Source organism: Scophthalmus maximus, chromosome 20 (genome assembly GCF_022379125.1).
Source record: "Scophthalmus maximus strain ysfricsl-2021 chromosome 20, ASM2237912v1, whole genome shotgun sequence".
Classification (NCBI taxonomy): domain Eukaryota; kingdom Metazoa; phylum Chordata; class Actinopteri; order Pleuronectiformes; family Scophthalmidae; genus Scophthalmus; species Scophthalmus maximus.
This window is the reverse complement of record NC_061534.1, coordinates 1,235,933-1,256,516: the sequence shown is the minus strand read 5'-3', so window position 1 is coordinate 1,256,516 and position 20,584 is coordinate 1,235,933. Positions and strand designations below refer to the sequence as shown.

The 20,584-nt window shown below is 46.4% G+C and overlaps 1 protein-coding gene across 2 annotated transcripts in view; it reads right to left on the bottom strand.

Moving 5' to 3' along the window:
• dcc (DCC netrin 1 receptor) overlaps positions 1-20,584 on the bottom strand; it is a 155,402-nt gene that overhangs the window by 57,222 nt on the left and 77,596 nt on the right. For both annotated transcript variants that reach the window (XM_035608910.2, XM_035608911.2), the window contains exons 8-12: positions 15,660-15,819; positions 12,364-12,518; positions 11,562-11,710; positions 11,327-11,465; positions 6,807-6,856 (exon numbers count right to left, since the gene is read on the bottom strand). In XM_035608910.2, coding sequence (XP_035464803.1) covers positions 6,807-6,856; positions 11,327-11,465; positions 11,562-11,710; positions 12,364-12,518; positions 15,660-15,819 — 653 coding nt within the window. The remainder of the gene's footprint in view (positions 1-6,806; positions 6,857-11,326; positions 11,466-11,561; positions 11,711-12,363; positions 12,519-15,659; positions 15,820-20,584) is intronic.

The window sequence follows — 20,584 nt, the reverse complement described above, 5'->3', positions numbered from 1 at the left end:
CACTAAAAATCAATTGAGTTTCTCGCGGCTCTTCGCAGACACTCTTTCCCCGCGCACTCGTCTCACGGCAGCTCACGATCTAAAGAGAGCATCACATTTCCGACAAAATAAATTTGCTGTTGCGGTTCAGTCGTGTTAAAAGAGGTCATTTCTGGGCGACAGTATCGCCGACAGCAGAGAACTGAACGCGGTGGATCTTTGACATCAGAGACGTCCGCTCCGCCTGAGGTTCATCCAGGAGAGTTTGTCCTCCCAGCGAACCGTCCCCTCTCATGCAGACGCTGCCGTGTTCACGCAGTCGTTTGGTTTCATCTGTTTTTAACTAAAGAGGCTCTGTGGATTAATTAAGACGGTTTCACAAGTATTTTCTTCTGTCCGTGTGTGAATAAGCGGTGAAGTGGCCTCGGGGTGAAACACAGAACTCTGTTTCTCGGAGTGGGAGCGTGGATCTGTGCTGCGGCTGCTTGGTATTCACATGAAGCTGCTGTGTGTTCGTGGAGCGTCAGGCCAAGTGAAGCCGCCGCCGAGCGCCTCCGTCTGCTTTCATTTCCCCCCTCAGAGGAAAAAGTGTCGGGAGGTCTGCCGAGGGCTGATGATGATGACACCGATAACAATAAGTGGCGATAATAACCAGAACAACAGTGATGATCACGAGGATCAGACGCGTCGGAGGGAAACTTAATGAGCTGCGCGGTTCCTCTCGCTCTGCTGCTGAAACTGCCTCAGTTGGTTGACACACATTCCACGAGACGAAGGAAACTGTTCTTCTTCTCCGTGTCGACATTTTACAGTCACGCTACCATGTTTTCAGCGGTCGTCCACTGACCAGAAGGTCGGCGGTTCGATCCCCGCTTCCCCGTTAGTGTCCTTGGGAAAGACACTAAGCCCTAAACTGCCTCTGTCTTTGAAAAGTGGAGAAATTGTTGTCTGTTGAAATCCTGTTTTTTAAAAGATGCTTCATCACGATAAGTTACATAAATAACATGCGCACAGGGCAAACTCTCCTGGCTTTTAAAGGGAACGACCCTGATTGGTTCGTTGCAAACTGCGACCGACAGGGGACACTTTATGATTCCATCTCCTGTTTCCGTCAGCGTCTGAAACTTCAACGTGAACGTGACGTGTTCTGGACGTTTAGTTCAACAACGTGTTCAACAGGACGTAGAAACATGGAGACTCACACGGAGGTCGGTCCACCTCATGTGACTATATCTAACATATATGAACACAGAGTTATGGACAATATGTTCAACTTCTGTATATAAGTTCTTCAAAATATTACACACTGTAGCTTTAAACTAGAAAACAGTAGATTTGGACTCTAGTGCCGCCAGCGTCAGACGACCAGAACATTGAGTCGTTTTGTTTTTTTCCTGCCGAGCTGTTTGACGATTCATGGAAAAGCTTCTGAAGGAAAAAAAACAAAAAAACCCTTTAAACTGGAGACAGGAATTAATTGAACGGGTTTATCCTCTGTCTCCGTGTGTGGAGCGGCGTCGTGAGAGCTGCATACAGAACACCTCATCCACCCCGTGACCTCACACACACACACACACACACACACACACACACACACACACACACACACACACACACACACACACACACACACACACACACACACACACACACACACACACACACACACACACACACACACACACACACACACACACACACGTGATTGCGCCTCTCACCCAGAGGACATGAACAAACAATCACGATTGAATTCAGGGAGTGTTTACTCACCTGGTGTGTGTGTGTGTGTGTGTGTGTGTGTGTGTGCGTGTCCGTGTGTGTGTGTGTGTGTGTGTGTGTGTGTGCGTGCGTGCGTGCGTGCGTGCGTGCGTGTCCGTGTGTGTGTTCGTGTGTGTGTGTGTGCGCACATGTGTGTGATAATGTCCTCTGGGTAAAAGGAGCAATCACACGGAGGGCAGACTGTCTCTATTTGCTTTGTGATACAAATGCAACACCATGCGGTTTCTGTGTGTGTGTGTGTGTGTTGTCATTTTAAGTAGGTTTAATGCATTAATAATGATACGATAGATATAGACACAGATCTTCTCTGGTCCAATCAGAGAGTGGACCAGTCATGTCGTCGCGGATCAGAAACCAAACTGAAATAACGGCAGCAAGTGTTCAAACTAAAATTCTTTCATGTTCAGTGATATAAAAGAATAATGAAATAATTCAGCAGACGTTCCATCTTTAGATTTTACACAAATGATGATGTGAGACTCCTCCTCCAGACACTTGTCCTCGTCTGGTCAGACCAACATCACAGGTGTCTGAGGAGGTCTGGCTCCGGATCAAACTGAACCATGGTTCGGCCCGTCAGCAGTGTGGAAACGACTGTTGGGACGGTTCTGACTTTATGGATCGATTACAGGAAGTCTGAGGCTGCGAGCTGTCGAAGAAGAAGGAAAAGAACCGGGACAGGAGGAGTGTAAGAATAGCGGCGTAGCACCTGGGGAGAGGAAGAGACCAAATATTCCATTGCAGTTTGGTTCGACGGAAAGTTTTTTCTGAGAGGACGAGAGAGCGGAAACAGAAAAGTCTTCCGGACAAAACGACAACAAGTCGACGTCTACAAACCAATCAGAGTCGAGTATCAGGGAAACGCAGCCCACGTAAGTTCTTTACGTCGCAATGAGAAACCAGAACCGACCGAATCAAATGTGCACAACGTAAAGGAAAAAAAACAGCGTTGATTCGGACCTTCAGGGGTGAAGACGACCATCAGGCAAGTCTACACCACTGTCACGCACACCGGTTCACGTCCTGTCACGCACACTGGTTCACTTCCTGTCACGCACACCGGTTCACGTCCTGTCACGCACACCGGTTCACGTCCTGTCACGCACACCGGTTCACGTCCTGTCACGCACACCGGTTCACGTCCTGTCACGCACACTGGTTCACTTCCTGTCACGCACACCGGTTCACGTCCTGTCACGCACACCGGTTCACTTCCTGTCACGCACACCGGTTCACGTCCTGTCACGCACACCGGTTCACTTCCTGTCACGCACACCGGTTCACTTCCTGTCACCCACACCGGTTCACGTCCTGTCACGCACACCGGTTCACGTCCTGTCACGCACACCGGTTCACTTCCTGTCACCCACACCGGTTCACGTCCTGTCACGCACACCGGTTCACGTCCTGTCACGCACACCGGTTCACTTCCTGTCACGCACACCGGTTCACTTCCTGTCACCCACACCAGTTCAGGTCCTGTCACGCACACCGGTTCACTTCCTGTCACTCACACCGGTTCACGTCCTGTCACGCACACCGGTTCACGTCCTGTCACGCACACCGGTTCACTTCCTGTCACCCACACCGGTTCACTTCCTGTCACCCACACCGGTTCACTTCCTGTCACCCACCAGTTCACTTCCTGTCAGTCTCACCGGTTCACTTCCTGTCAGTCTCACCGGTTCACTTCCTGTCACCCACACCGGTTCACTTCCTGTCACCCACACCGGTTCACTTCCTGTCACCCACACCGGTTCACTTCCTGTCAGTCTCACTGGTCCACCTGATGACGACACCACCTTCTGAGAGAATGACTATATGCAGGATGGATCGTGGTTCCCACAGTTCCTCCTGCTGAGAGTTTTCATACTTCAGTCTGTCAAAAGCTCATTTTCCCACGTCCTCACAAGTCAAACGAACACTTCGACCCGAGCTCAGCTGGACTCTTCAGTCCGCCCGTTCTTTTAATCAACGTTTAGTCTCCAGGTTCCTCCAGACGAACACGTCGGACTCCTGCTGGGACGTGTCGGGAGGCTTTAATCGCTCCGATGGGAACTCCTCCTCCTACTCCTCCTCCTCGTCATACTCGTCATCCTCCTCCTCCTCGTCATCCTCCTCGTCCTCCTCGTCCTCCTCCTCCTCCTCTTCCTCCTCCTCCTCCTCCTCGTCCTCCTCCTCGTCCTTGTCATCCTCCTCCTCGTCCTTGTCATCCTCCTCCTCCTCCTCCTCCTCCTCCTCCTCGTCCTCCTCCTCGTCCTCCTCCTCCTCCTTGTCCTCCTCGTCATCCTCCTCCTCCTCCTCCTCCTCCTCCTCCTCGTCATCCTCCTCCTCCTCCTCCTCCTCCTCCTCCTCGTCATCCTCCTCCTCCTCCTCCTCCTCCTTGTCCTCCTCGTCATCCTCCTCCTCCTCCTCCTCGTCCTCCTCCTCCTCCTTGTCATCCTCCTCCTCCTCCTCCTCCTCCTCCTCCTCCTCCTCCTCGTTCTGGGGAATCTAATTTTACAAACTAAAAGTTTTCGGATGTGTCCCAGAGATCGACTCCTGGTCCCGACTCTGACAGCCGGAGAGAGAGACAGTGGCCCGGCGAGACTCTCCGGAGAATTGACACCTACTGTAAACTCTGGCTGTGTTCAGCCGAGCGTTCAACAACACACTCGTACGCTCTGACAGAGACACTCCGCCGACCGGAGGAGGGAGGGTTGAGGAAATGTCAGATTTGTGTGGAAAGTTGGTTTGACGGCGGAAAAACTTGACGAGAGCCGAGAGATTCACATTTTCCCCTTCGGCAACGAGCCGGAGGAGAAAACGCGATTAAGTTCAGCACAGATCGGAGTTCACGGGAACCATTTCTGGGTCTTTGCATTTAAAAACCCCCCCAACGTTCTGATGATGTCATATCTATCACCGTTAAATAAGCTCCGCCCACACTCTCGTGTCCACCATTTGTCAACGAGGTCCCGAATCACGTGACAGACGAAATGAATAGAAACTAAAACTGTCTTTGTAACGACGAAAAGTAGAAAAGTAAAAACTTGAAACTAGAGATTGAACAATTAAATGTTTTACTGACGTTATGAATCAAGAAGTAGAGTCACGTTCTCACAGAGTCGCCCTCTGCTGGTCAGGACACAGAATACAGGCTCCACACACTCCAGCATTGGCTTCATTTTCCGAACCCATTTTCTTTTAAACACGTCTATCTTGCTTCTACTGTTCATCTGTTCTGTCCTCCTTTGACGACACTTCCGTGATTACAGATAACGGTTTCACGCAAAACACCAACGTTCAGAAACCCCGGAACAGTATCGCTTCAAGAGCCAGTTTCCTGTTGGTGAAAAAAGGCTCCACAGGTCAGAAAATAATCTGATTTATTTCTTCGTCTTTTGTCAAACTGCCTTTTCGCAGAGGTCGGGGCGTGAATTTGGTTAAGAGAAAAATGATTCCTCCTCTTCGAACTTGTTCCACGGAGCTTTTTAAAAAGAACGTCGCTCATCTCTGACATCACGATCAATCAGCCCTGACCCGCGACAAATATCAATCACATGCAGGGACAGGAGCAGACAGAAACTGAATGAGGTCAGGTCTCCGCGGACGCTCTGACCCTCCTTTTTATGGACATAAATTATGAGCCGCTCACGACGTCTGTGCAAACGTTCATCATTTTCCCTCTCTGCTGCTGCTGGGCTGAAGAAAAAAAGCCCGATGACACAAACATCGGCTGCGTTTCTTTAAAATGCGGTGATTATTTGACGGAAGCGCTCGTCTCCCATCACCTCTGGACTCCACACAGGAGGCGCAGAACAGTGTGAAAGAGGAGAATGAGCCGACAGCCAGAAGAAAACAATACGATCACACTTCAGATGGAGAAAAAGCTACAACATCCTCATTCATTTATAGATTAAGCCCTCGGTTGTTGTGTGGATCCGACTGGAGGCGGCGGCAGTTTGACCTTTATGTTTATTCCACCTCCAGTTCTGTCTCCTAACTTTAAAACAGATTTTTTTTTAAAGGTTGAGAGGAAACTTCATTTCATGAATGACCTGTACAGTACAGTAATATCTTAAATGCACATGAAGTGTGAATAAGTTATTTCTTTAGACCATAATTTGTATCTCTGCTCGAGCAACATGGTTGATTATAGGAAGTGAGAATAGGATGACTTAACTGTATACATCTATTTATTTATTTTTAAATTAATTTAACTATTTATTTATATATTATCATTTTTAAATGATCTTAAGTATTTATTTATATATTATAATTCTATAATTTTTTTATTATGTATATTTATTTATATATTATCATTATTTTTATATTTATTGTTATTATAATGTATTTTATTTTACATTTAAACTTCAAACAACTATGTTCATAATCCTACATGTACAGAAATGTATTAGATAATTTATTACATCATGATGCATCGTTTAATGCTTTAAAAAAATATAAATATTTTCAAGAATGTTGTTATTATTGGGGGTGGGACAGAAGTTTATTTTTATTTTTATGTGTGCTGGTCTATTCATATGTTTGAAAAGCCAATAAACATATGAGAGGATGTGATGGGAGTGAATATATCAACCCAACATTCAGGAGAGAATCGTCTCCGTGACAACGACACGTTGTTGTTGTTGTTGTGATGCACATGGACGACACACGTGATGTCAGTGTTGTGACATCAGAAGACGTGATATGAAACATAAATGTGGACTTCTATTCTTCTTTTGAGTTTTGGTCGAAATCAGAATAATAAATGACGTCTGTGTTTTTTAATGGCGGAGAGTAAAGGATATTTATGGATCACATCCATCAGTGAAATGAGGCCACGTCACTGGAGAGCTCGTCTGACTGATGACAGTTTAAAATGTGTCACAACAAACAGTCGTCAGTCACTTTCAGAGACGAGAGAAGTCGTGAATGTGAAAAGGTTTCAGCTCACTCTCACAGAAAGTGTTTGAAAATGTCTTAAAATATGATCATAAACGTCATGAAGTGGTCGCAGTGTGGAGATGTGGACAGAGGGGAGGAGTTACAGAAATCCAACTCACCCGGGACAGGACGACCTCCAAGGTGATGTTCTGAGGAGCCGCACTGGGAACTGCAGAGACAAACAGGAAACAGAATGAATAGATCAAATTAATAAAGACGGAAGCCACCTCTAATTTACTTATGTTCTATTTTCGATCCACGTAGCTTCCTCGGGCGAGGAGTGCTCAGTATGTGTGCACGCTAATGCTGCGCTCACGAAGAGCGAAATGTCGTGAACATTATTCGTGCGAGTTTGATCGACAGGATCATTCACGTTCTTCCTTCTTCCTTCAACTGCTGAATGGGAACAGACAGAACTGCCCCACAAACAGTGGTTGTGCTAACTCTGGCTAAAGCTAGCGTCCAACTTCTTCGCCCACTTCCTGTCGAGCTCCTCTCCTTCTTCCCCCGCTCACGATACAAAGAGCAACTGGTGTCTGAGAGGACGACAGTGACGTAGGGAGGATCCCAACGCTAACTGGGTTTCGTGACGAGTGAATGAAGCAAATGACACGACATACGTGTTTTTGCGTTATGTGGGTTGCGCCACGTTCACGTTGACCGGCGCGAGTGAAGCAAACTTGGTGGCTACTCGCGTCTTCGTATTGACCGCCGTTATGTTTCCTGTCAAACAGGCGGGAACGCTGAGCTTAGCGTAATGTGTGTGTCCAGGTGTGTGTGTCCAGGTGTGTGTGTCCAGGTGTGTGTGTCCAGGTGTGTGCGTCCAGGTGTGTGTGTCCAGGTGTGTGTGTCCAGGTGTGTGTGTCCAGGTGTGTGTGTCCAGGTGTGTGTCCAGGTGTGTGTGTCCAGGTGTGTGTGTCCAGGTGTGTGTGTGTGTGTCGAGGTGTGTGTGTGTGTGTGTGTGTGTGTGTGTGTGTGTGTGTGTCAAGGTGTGTGTGTCCAGGTGTGTGTGTGGTTCTTCTGCACGTAATTAAATGGGGGGGAACTCGGCGGCGACCCCGGGCGCCGGCTCTGTGCTGCGCCGATTCATCAACCGTGTGCCGCTTCGGACTTTTAATGAAGTGAAGGAAATGATTTTTCATACAGGACATCAATTCACAACTTATACATTAATGCACCCCGGTTCACCTCCTTCCTGCTTTAAGCACATCGGATGTTTCACACGCTGATTTAAAAGCCGATGAGCGTTTGATTAAAACCCGTTTATTTACATTTTGAACATGATTCTTTTTCGTTTCTGTTCATTTCAGAGTGAAGATGCTTCGGATGTCGACGTGGTTCTTTTTCGTTTCATGCTGAGCACAGCAACATCGACTCAACTGCGTGATGTGATTATCTTTGCAATTCAAATGATGTATTCATATTTGTTTACATCTATATCACACACACGCAGATTATTTCATTACCTCGGCCAAGGAGGAGGTCATGTTTTCACCCCCGTCCATTCACTTGTCCGTCAGCAGGATTACTTTTCCAGTAAACTTGGTGGAAGTGATGGAACACGAGCCAAGACAGAACCGTATTAAATATTGGCCTGAATCATGACAAAGCTTCTGTTAACATTGTGAAATCTCACTGATTTCCCAGGGAACAATTCATGGATGTAGAATTAAAAAGGAATCATATTCAGAGAACTGATTCTGTGATTGGATCTGAGGACTGTCGGGCCCACCGAGCAGGTTTGAGCTCTACGGAGTCACATTTTATTTTTATTTTCAATTTATCTGAAAACTACGGAGTCCCTGAGGGGACATAGGCAAAATAAAAAATGAATAGTTTCTGGTGCAGCAGCAGAAAGTTTCATATCCAGGCAGGGATACTGAATGGCTTCTGTCATCGGAGGCCTCGTGTAATCTGTCGCTCCGGTGATGGAGACGTCTGGTTCCTCTGAGGTCTACGTCACTTGGGCCCAGTTCTTTCAAAATGAAACGTCTTCTCTCCTGACACGTGACTCACTCTCCTCGTATTTTATGTACATCCGTCCAGATGTTTTGTTCGGAGACTGAGCGTAATGACGCCGTCAGAACTGGTGTTTCCCTCGCGGCGACACACTTCACGAGACTCTGGATGAGTTTTAAATGACCTTCGGAGACGGTGACGACTTTCAAGCAGAGCGACGATGTCGTAGTAAGGAAGTCCCAGGTTGAAATAGAACACATCTAACTGCTGTTACGTCAGTATTTCATTTCCTAATTGAAACAAAACAAGACAAGAGGCACTAGCTTACTGCGTCGCCTCCGGTTAGCGCCAGATGTTCTCCTGAACTTTCATATGCGCACCAGAAACTTCATTGATTCTTTTTGTCCATGTCTCCTTAAGAGCTCCGTAGAAAACAAACATGCTAATGTTCAATGCTAACAGTTTCCCCCTGCTTCCAGTCTTTGTGCTAAGCTATAGGCTATATAGCTAGGTTGACAATTGGGCAAAGAAGAAGAAGAAAACAAATAGATGCAGGTGGTTGAAGAGGACAAAGGAGAAAATGTACTTAAAATTATAACAAAGGAGATGACGAGGGAGACAGAGGGAACATCGAAAAGATAAAAATAAAAACCAGAGAAAAATAGAACAAAGTGAAGAAGATGAAAGAGGAAAAAAGGAAGATCAGAGGAACACGAAAAGGAAAAAGAGAACAAGAAGATTAAACATAAGACAGTGGAGCAGAAATGATGAAGTTTAAACATAAAAACAAAGGAAGAACAGAACGTAAACAACGAATAAAGAAAAGAGTCAGAGGGAAAAACTGAAATAGAGCAATTATGAACACAAGAGGATGAAGAAGCAAGATCATAAATTAAATGACCGAATTCGAGCGATGATGAAGACGACGGAGAGCGATGATGCAGAGGATGGAGAGTGATGGAGAGCGATGATGAAGAGGATGGAGAGTGATGAAGAAGAGGATGGAGAGCGATGATGAAGAGGATGGAGAGTGATGAAGAAGAGGATGGAGAGTGATGAAGAAGAGGATGGAGAGCGATGATGAAGAGGATGGAGAGTGATGAAGAAGAGGATGGAGAGTGATGATGAAGAGGATGGAGAGTGATGAAGAAGAGGATGGAGAGTGATGGAGAGCGATGAAGAAGAGGATGGAGAGCGATGAAGAAGCGGATGGAGAGCGATGAAGAAGAGGATGGAGAGCGATGAAGAAGAGGATGGAGAGCGATGAAGAAGCGGATGGAGAGCGATGAAGAAGAGGATGGAGAGCGATGAAGAAGCGGATGGAGAGCGATGAAGAAGAGGATGGAGAGTGATGCTGAAGTGTTTTGGTCTGAACACACCCTGCGTCCGTCCAGTCCGACGGCTGATTAACTGGCATCAGCTTATCTATTGATTCAGCTGCTGGAGAGTGTGTGTGTGTGTGTGTGTGTGTGTGTGTGTGTGTGTGTCTACTGTAGGTGTGCGTCGATGTTATTGTGGATTAAATTAGTCCACAAGGCATTGTTATCATCGAGACGCAGCCAGAAGATTCACAATACAGCCACTCTGCATCTGTGTGTGTGTGTGTGTGTGTGTGTGTGCGTGCGTGTGTGTGTGTGTGTGCGTGTGTGTGTGATGCAGCTGGACAGATGCCTCCATTGTCTCTCTCTCTATTAACAACCTCGTCCTCGTCAGTGCAGCTGAACGTTTTCATTCAGATGAGACGTTAAAGGACCAATCGGTGGCGTGGGACAGAGTGAAGCTCCGCCCCCACCACCATCATGACACAAAGCTGTTGTCACTTCCTGAACAACGTGACGGGTCTTTTACACTAACACGTTGCAATTCAGACGTGTGTTGGATTCATGTCACAACAGGATCCGTGTGATGTCAAAATGAGACTTAATTATGAATTCATTATAATTAAAACAGATTTCTGTGTTTCTGTCTGTTAATTAATATATCATTTTACAGGGTTCTTGTTGGTTTCTGCTCATGTTTCACTCTCATGTTTTTATAATGAATGTTTCTCTCCCTGAACTTTCTCTCTCTCAATTTCTCTCTTCCCGTGTGTGTGTGTGTGTGTGTGTGTGTGTGTGTGTGTGTGTGAGAGAGAGTCAGGATGACATGAAGGAGATCTCCTCTCATTTCTCTACTTAATTAAAGACCCAAGAGTCTCGGAATGAAACTACTGACAGCAGGAGAGGGAGAGAGAGACTGAAGTGTGTGTTGATTGGCTATGTCTACATTTTGTTTTCCTTCATCCATACTAATGGAACCCCCACCCCCCAACACACACACTAACTAACACACACACACACACACACATTCCAAACCAGTGGCTGTAAATAAAGATGGACGACGTGTCTTCACTTCTTCTTCCCAGTGAATAAAAGTGAAGCCACCACATCCCTGACGCCGGCGCCGCCATCTTGGAGTCTGTGCAGCAGTGACCGTGTAGTGGAGACCCTCGACCAATCAGGCGTAAATCTCAGCTGTCAATCATTCAAAATTTATGACACGATCTTTCTACTTTGGTCCATGTCCCATCGTCTAACGTGGAGGAGGCGGGGCTTATGACCTATACTACAGCCAGCCACCAGGGGGCTTTGCCTTCACGTGGTCAATTTTTATTTTCAGAGTTGTTCGGGGCAGAACTCACCGTCTGATTGGGTGGTGACGCCGACCGGCTCGGTGGCCGTGCCCGGTCCGTAGCGGTTGATGGCCAGAACCCGCACCGTGTACTCCGTGAACTTGTTGAGCCCCTCCATTTTGTAGTTCAGGCCGTTCACTTCCACACTCTGAACACAAACACACGGCAGCGATTAGCCTTCACAAAGTCAGAGCTAATTATTATTATTTTTGACATTTACACGACGGCGGCGGCGGCGACTCACCTGCTCCTTGCCGGTCGGGCTCTCGCTCCACAGCAGCCTGTAGCCCAGCAGGGGGCCGTTGGGTTGGACCGGAGGCTCCCAGCTCACCTGGACCGAGGTGGGGGACAGAGCGTCGGCTCGGAGGGACTCCACCCTGCTGGGAACCTGGACTGTGGACACACAGAGACGACACACTGATTACTATCAACACTAGTACTAATACTACAGCAACACAAAGTACAAGTACTACTACTCTCGTCACTACTGCAACTATATTACGTTTACAGCTTCCTCTGTTGCTGTGCCCCGAGCTTTGGAAGGCTCCCTTTCCACGTTTACGTCTTTACCTACTACTGATAGTTTCAAATCTAATTTAAAGTTACAACTTTTTTTATCGTGTCGCGTTACTCTCGCATGTAAAACCTCAGACGTCTCCCGTCTCCTAAGAGTCCGTGTTTTTGGTTGGAACCTGTGGGAGGTTTCTGACGGAATCATGTCAAACGTTTTGGTGCCGCAGAGGAAATAAAATTCCTGACGAGTGAAAATGAGTCCAACGTGTCGTTGTCATGTCGCTTGTACAGAAACAGGCCGGAGGGGCCGAGTCGTCCGTCAAGGGCTCAACAATTACCAGCTTCACAAAATGTCATGAGGATGAACTGAAGAGAAAAAAGAGGAAGAGTCTGAGAAACGCTGCCGAGAGGCCGAGAAAATCACTCGGGGTCGTTTGACTGATAAACCTGTCTAGTGTTAGAGTTATTCACAGTTTAATATTCTGGCCGATGCAAACGTGACTTTCAAAGTGTTCTGTGTGTTTGTGTCTCACGGTCGGGCTTGGTGGTGATCCTCAGGGGGGCGGAGCTCTCGCCGGGGCCCACGTCGTTGTAGGCGACGACCCTGAAGCTGTAGCTCTCCTCGGGCTTCAGGTTGGACACCGTCAACTCCAACGACTCGGGCTCCGACACGTTCACTGACCGCTCCCTGTCGCGGGGAAAACACAAAGCACACTGCGTCACTGTTCTATTAAACACCAGTTAAACATTAAACACTAATATATGAGTGATGATTTGACGCATTATATTTCCTGAGCCTTTTAAAACTGGGAGCTGAGTCTCTACAGACGTTAACAAGAGAAGCCAGTTCGATTCTGTAACAGTGCGGATAACAGCTGCTGTAATCAGATGTAATCTGTGTAATCCCTCAGTGACTTGCGGCTAATCCTCAGATTACAGAACCTCTGCAACCTCCCACTTCTCAACTAATCACCACATAACTGAGGAGACAGCTGGAACCTTCACAGCATCATCGAACACCGTTACAGAAACTTTTTCTGTGGTAGAGTTTCGCTCTTTATGAAAACAATTCTACAATAAAGGAGGTACAGCACGTGTCTTGTATAACGTCAAGTAGTTTGAGGAAAACAGTAGTTTTCACGAGGTTACAAGAGGTGACCAGAGTCCTCAGGATCCCGTCTGTCCCGCTCCGCGGACGAGTGAAGCATCAACAGATATCAGCGGCGGCAGCGAGATGCAAAGGTTAAAGAAAACATAAAAGGTGAGCAGAGTTCTCAGGGTTTACCGATCCATATTTTTGCTCCGAGCTGCTGAGTGAAAAGGCAAACAGGCCGAGCTGGATGTCGAGTTAACCAGCGGGTCCGATTCTGTCGCACAGCGTGAACTCTGTTTGCCCTTCGAAGGCCACGGTTCTGAGGTCAGTCCGCTGGAAAACCAACAACCCACAGAGAGAGAGAGAAGCTTCTTCCTCTGCTTACTTTTCTCTCTCGTCTTTGTAAAGTCTGTAAATTTGTCTTGTGTTTGAGAGTTGAATGGAACAAGACTAACATGTCGGCTACAGCGAGTTCACACTCAGCGGCACTACGAGTCTGTCCAAGATCGACCACAGACAAATCTGGAACGATGCGGAAAATATACTCCTGAGTAAAAAGTAATTCTCTATCTCATGCCATATTCTATTTTATCTCTGAACCCGGAGCTCGGAAGTCGGGGTTATCGTCCCATTATCTCGGAAGCTCTTGAGTTGCGCCCCTCCGAGCAGAAAGTTTAGACTCAGTAGGTCGGAGGAAATTCACCAGCCCAACTTCCGAGCTCAGAGCTCCGTGTTCCAAGGTATAATGGAACTCAGTATCATATTACTATCTTATTAGATGCGATTGGTCCAGTCAAACACAAAGTAACTGACATCAGAAATCCCAAAATAAAAACCCGACCACCGACCGGTTCCGGCCTGGAATGGACGAACTTCCCGACGGCCAGTCCGTTCCTGTCGAGGACCAAGTCCAGTTCTTTAAAATTATAATATAACATGAATTATATGACGCATGACTAGATGAAAAAATTTGGCGTCACTCACTTTTTCATCAAAACACCAAATGAGGGATTTATCTTTCGGACGAACAGCGTTCATCTCTCCAGTAGAGTTCTAGTACCAAGGTGTATCGAAGCTGTTCCGGCGGCAACCAGCACCTTTCTAAGACCCTTCATGTTGGTATTTCCTTTAATCTTTTTCTTATTTGCTATTCGTATCAATGATCTTCCTCTAATCTTAATTATTCTGTGAAGCTATATGCAGATGATGATGTCATTTCTAGTTCTAAACCTCAAACCTCCTGCTGCAAACACAAACCTTCCGTTCCATCGGATTCCTTAAGGTTTGTGAGTGGAAACAGTTTTTGGTCCATCGACATTCTTTTAGCTTTCTTTTGCTATTTTTCCATTTTCTATCTTTATGTCTTGTTTTTTTTCTCCATTTTACTGTGAACACTCAGTTTTTCCTGGAAGTCATTACAACTGACAAAAAGAGAAAAAAAACATAATTCACTCGCCGCCTGTCTTCCACCATCTCCCTTTCTCCTGTAATCTCTCATTGTTTTCTCTCCGTCTCGTCCTCCCTCCCTCTTTTCTCATTTTCTGCAGGTTATTAGCGCTGACAAAAAAAACCCCACCTCTGTATTTTTTCTCCAAGTCATTAGAAAATGACAAAACCTCTGCCTCCGTTTCTTCTATGCGTCATTAGGACTGACACAATCTCTCTGTCCTATTGTTTCATGATGAAACCTCAGTGGCCCTTTTGTTCCAGTGTGGCGTTCAGGGTCCGACAGCACTGCAGGCCAGTTCCTCCCCCGGAGGACGCGAAAGCTTAAAGGGCTTCAGCTGTGGCCCCCGACTGTCAAGAGTTTACCATTTAACATTAGCAGGGGACTCGCCGATATGTCACGCAGACATTTTATACTTAACTCGCAGAACTGCTGTGTGCAGCGGGGCGGGGGGGGCATTCTGACATCCACTAAGTGAGTAGGTTTAAAGCTATATTTAGTCTTCGGCACAATTTTGCACTTATTGTGCGTTTCACTTCAAAACCTTAAAGCTACAGTGTGTAATGTTTGGAAGAACTTATTCACAGAAATGTAATATAGTGTCCATAACTCTGTGTTCATATAAGAGTTAAATATAGTTCCATGAGGTGGACCGACCTCCGTGTGAGTCTCCATGTTTCTACGTCGTGTTGAATATGGTTGTTGAACTAAACGTCCAGAACACGTCGCATTCACGTTGAATTTTCAGACGCTGACGGAAACAGGAAATGGAATCAACTGGTGCGCCACCATAAAGTGTCCCCTGTCGGTTGCTCAGCTGGTTGCGGTTTGCAACTTCACCACCAGATGCCGCCAGAAAAATTCGCACACACCGGTCAATTTTTTGGCCAATTTCCGTCGGCCGACTTCAGCAGAGCCACAAGTCGACTCCTCAAACTCAGCGCTAAGTGGTAAACACGTTCTTTGGCTTTGGCTTCACATCGCATACGATTTACTCGGGACAGGAGGTTCAGTCTAGGAATATGAATTATTTCCATAGTTTAGATAATCCAAGAAAAAGGTGTTCATGTAACTGCGACTGTATCAGCGTCACAGCTTGTGAACCCTTGGAACAACATAACTCTACTCGAGCCTCAGTACAGGTATTGATCCTCTACTAAAGAGTAAATCTATGTTCTCAGATTACTTTCCTAATAATTATTAAAGGGAAAATCCAACATTCTCACCTCCTGGTTGGGAACCAATCTCATGGACGAAGGATGCAGAAGCAATGTCAGACTGTGACTTACCTCTCGACTGCGTCCTGGGAGTAATAAACGCCGTAGGTCTGCACAGCTCCTCCGCTCTCCTCCGGGGGGCGCCAGCTGAGTCGGACAAATCGACTGGACACTAGGACAGGGACCAGGTCGCGGGGGGCAGAGGGGAGGACAACGCCTGGGCTGGGGGACACTGGTGGGGGATCAGAGGAGGAGGAGTAAGTCAAAGGGGTGCCAGAAGGAGCAGGAGGAGCAGGAAGAGCAGGAGGAGGGCGAGGAGGAGGAGGAGTGTGGGCGGGTCTATACTGAGGGGGCGTGGCCTCTGTTAACAGTTCATTCAGGGAAGAGGGGGGGAGGGAGGAGGACAAGGGATGACAAGGGGGAAGTGGAGGGGGAGGAGCAGGCGACGAGCAAAAGGAGGCGCAGCAAAGAAAAAACGAGAGAAAAAGGAGCAAAAATGAGGCGTGAGATGATCAGATGAGGAACAGAGAAGATGTGGAGAAGACAAGAAGGAAGAAAAGGAGGAAGAAGAAGAAGAAGAGTGGTAAAGAAGATCACAGGCCGGAAGAACAAGCAGCAGAGCATCTGACAACAAGTTCAGTTATCAAGTCAAACATCATCTGGACGCTCTCGTCGTCGGCTCAGAGTTGACGGAGGTCGAATGTGAGCAGATCCTGAATAACACATATATATATAGATATCTATATATATGTAGAGAGAGAGACACGTGGTCTAAAACCCCTGAGCCTCAGATCTGTATCTGTATCTTCTTGTAGATATTAACATCAATCTTTACCAGGTGGCGACTCATTTATTATCCATGAATCTTTAAGTCATTTTTGTTTCGACAACACAAGAAGTTTTACGCCATACAAAATGTAAAAAGCTTGTTTCTGGTCACAGAACAGAATCAATGTGTAGAATCTTGTCATGGTTGTTAAAACACTGATGTAGAACAAAGAATGAAAATGAAAAAGGACAATCACTGGATTTGCATGTTGATTATCAGTAACATTTCATTTGTGCTCGTTCAGATTATTTCATGGTTTTGTTCTTAATAAATCTACTCTTTTTGTTTTAGGTAAGAACACAATTTTAGAAACATTAGAACTGACCTGCAGGAATTGACACAACAACAACAACATCAACAACAACAACAAACACAAACTGCTCATGATCATCATGTTGTTGAAGAAGACTTGAAACCAGAGATTGAACCATGAACTCCTCAGGAAAATGTTTTACTGAAGTTATGAATCAAGTGAGAAGTCAAGTCACGTTCTCATAGAGTCGCCCCCTGCTGGCCAGGACACAGAACACAGGCTTCACACACTTTGGCTTCACTTTGCGGAACCGATTCAGAGGTGAAATGCATGCTGGGACACTCGTCACCGACTAAAAGATCTCTGATAAATTTCGGGCAGCAAGAACACAACTACGACGAATTGTGTATTTGTAGAGACTAGAAAGTGTGTGTGTGTGTGTGTGTGTGTGTGAGATCAGCAGTGTTACTGTCGTTGTGACTTTTAAGCTGTCACAAGACGTAGAGAGCAAACCTCACTGAAGAAGACAGCAATAACCACTGTCATCACACACACACACACACACACACACACACACACACACACACACACACACACACACACACACACACACACACACACACACACACACACACACACACACACACACACACACACACACACACACACACACACACACACAGCTGAGAGAAAATCTAATTTATCCCGAGGGTCGAAAGGTTGTGACTGTCCACGAGTCTTTAAATGCTTTTGTCTGTCATGTCAATTAAGCTTCACTGAACACACACACACACACACACACACACACACACACACACACACACACACACAACTTTCACACACTTGATCATGATGGTGTGACAGGGAGGTGAAAAAGGGGAGAAAAAGAGATGGAAGGAGAGAAGAAAGAGAAAGAGGAGGATGATATAGGAGAAAAAAGTAAAGGAATGGAGGAAAGAAAGAGGGTAAGAAGAGAAAGGAGAAACTGAAAAAAGGGAGAAATAAGAAGAATGGGAGAGAAGAGGAGGAGGAGGAGTGTTAACACGCCTCCGCTCGTCTCGGTGAGATGAGGTTTTTTTCCGGGTGTGAAGGGCGGACCGGTTCCTGCTCGGTGACCCGGCCCACAGGAGGCGAAGCCGGCGCCGAGCGTCACGCCGTCGCTCTCCGAAGACAAATAGACGGGTCGGGCCGGATAATAGAGTCAGACACCACAGAAGAAGAGCTGGAAAACAATCTGAGTAAGTGGCACAAATTACACTGCAGTCTGCACGACGACAGATGATACCTGCACACACACACACACACACACACACACACACACACACACACACACACACACACACACACACACACACACACACACACACACACACACACACACACACACACACACACACACACACACACACACACACACACACACACACGCCTCCGTGTTTTTTTCCATCTGTGTCCATTTGCTACAAGCTGCTCTGCATTTATATTGTTTCTGCTGCTCCGATGATCTTCAGGGCAGTTTTGGTTTGAACAGTCGAAGAAAAAAAATCTGATTCCATTTTATTTGTGTGTGTGTGTGTGTGAATGTGTGTGTGTGTTATTTAGAGAGAAAAAAATACATACTGCAGAATTAAAAATCGAGCATAAATGGACAAAACTCATTTCAGCTAAAGGCACGAAACAGATACTTTTAGCTCTTTAAAGCTACAGTGTGTAATATATGGCGACATCTGGTGGTGACGTTGCAAACTGCAACAACTGAGCGCTCGGGAGCAGCGACGTCGCCGAGAGACCAAAGGACTCGCTCCGACAGCTACGTTATCTGTCGTCGTCGGCCACGAATTTGTGTCCGCTTCCTGTTTTCTCTTCTTCTGTGACGAGGATTCGCGCTCTCCTTCCTTCTCTTCTCATAAATATTTAAGGTCTGATCCTACATTTCACGAACTCTGGCCTCTCAGACTTGTTAGTCTGCGCTGTCGACCGACGCAGACACACTGAAGACGAGCGACCAACGTTTCCTCTTCTGGTTTCCGGCAGCGCTGAAAATTCAACAACGCGTGAACCAGAGTGTTTTGTCCCCTATGGGCCACCGTATTCAACATGGCGCCGTACACGGAGGTCGGGTCCACCTACGTGAATATAATGAACTCATTCAAAGTTTACAAAAAAAGGTGATACGGTATATGTATAAAAACACAATTATGGACAATGTAGAGCCTCGCTTGTCCACATTCTGAATTATATTCTCAAATTATAACATACATTTACATTTATTTCCTAAATATTATAAATCCCAACATTCGCAGTAGAGTATGAGAATTGATGATTAATGAATATAAAATACATTTCCAGCTAAACGAAGGTGCCAAACAGTGTTTGTGTGAAATAAAAAAACTTTACTTTGGCATATTTTTATTTTAAAAAATATATAATATTCTGCAGCTGGAAACGACCACCACTACGACTATAACTCCTCATTATAATAATACTAATAAGAACTCAGCTCACACATTCTGACTTCCTGTAGAAAAAAACCTCTGATATGTAGAACAGATGCAAAACCGAATCTCCCTCCTCTTTATCATTGTGCTTATAAATATTCTCCACTTCTCCCTCGTTCTCTCTCTGTCAGAGTCTCTCTTTCTTTTTTAACCTCTATTTATGCAGACGGCGGCTGCAGAGCCTGTTCACTCGCCTCAGCCTCAACCTGCTCTCTGCATTCAATTTCAGGCCTCATTTCAGCCAGCTGCTGTTAGAGACGCCTGTAACACACACACACACACACACACACGTGCTAACACACACACACACACACACACACACACACGCGCGCTAACACACACACACACACACACACACACACACACGCGCGCTAACACACACACACACACACACACACACACACACACGCTAACACACACACACACACACACGCGCGCTAACACACACACACGCTAACACACACACACACACACGCTAACACACACACACACGCTAACACACACGCTAACACACACACACACACGCTAACACACACGCTAACACACACACACACACACACACACACACACACACACACACACACACACACACACACACACACACACACACACACACACACACACTATGCCCTCTAGTTTTAAATTCCTCTAAAATGGATATTTATTCCTGTAAATCTCCACCGCTGTGGGTGAATGAGTAAAATCTCTAACATCTTGGGTGTGTGTGTGTGTGTTTGTGTGTGTGTGTGTGTGCGTGCGTGTGTGTGATTTACTTGAATGGATATAGAAGCTGAATAAAGTCACGTCGACACAGGAAACAGGTGGAGATGAGAAATAACCTAATATAATCTTCCCCAGATAATTTCTTTTGCTTTTTCTGACATTGTCTAATGTCTTCATAGTTTCATGTGTCCTGCTGACAGCTGTGGTGTGGATACCTCGTTCTTCAGCTCAGTTGTTGTTACGGAGACGATTTAAAAAAGTCATCGACCCGGTTACAAGCGGACCAGGACGACGTGGACAATCAATCGCTTCACGTTCGAACAGCGAGTCACAACGGACGACAACAGACGACGAGCTTCAACCGTCCACGACGGGTTTCGTCTCCTCTGTGATGTGGACACGGTGAAGCAGGAGAGGAACGACGAAGTGGAAGAGTACCAGTGACGAACAGCTGAACAGCTGGTAGTCATGACGACAGCCCTGCTCGCCACCATCCTTCACCTCCATGAGGATTGAACCCACGTGCGGGACGTGTCGGTCCCTGAGCTCCGCTCGCTGACTGACGGGATTTAAAGTCGCGGGAGGAGTCAAAAACTCCAGAGAGCTTTCTGATTGGACGACAGGATGAATGAAAGATGATATCATCTTATAGGAGATTTAGATGTTGAAAGTACCAGGATGTTGGTTAGATGAG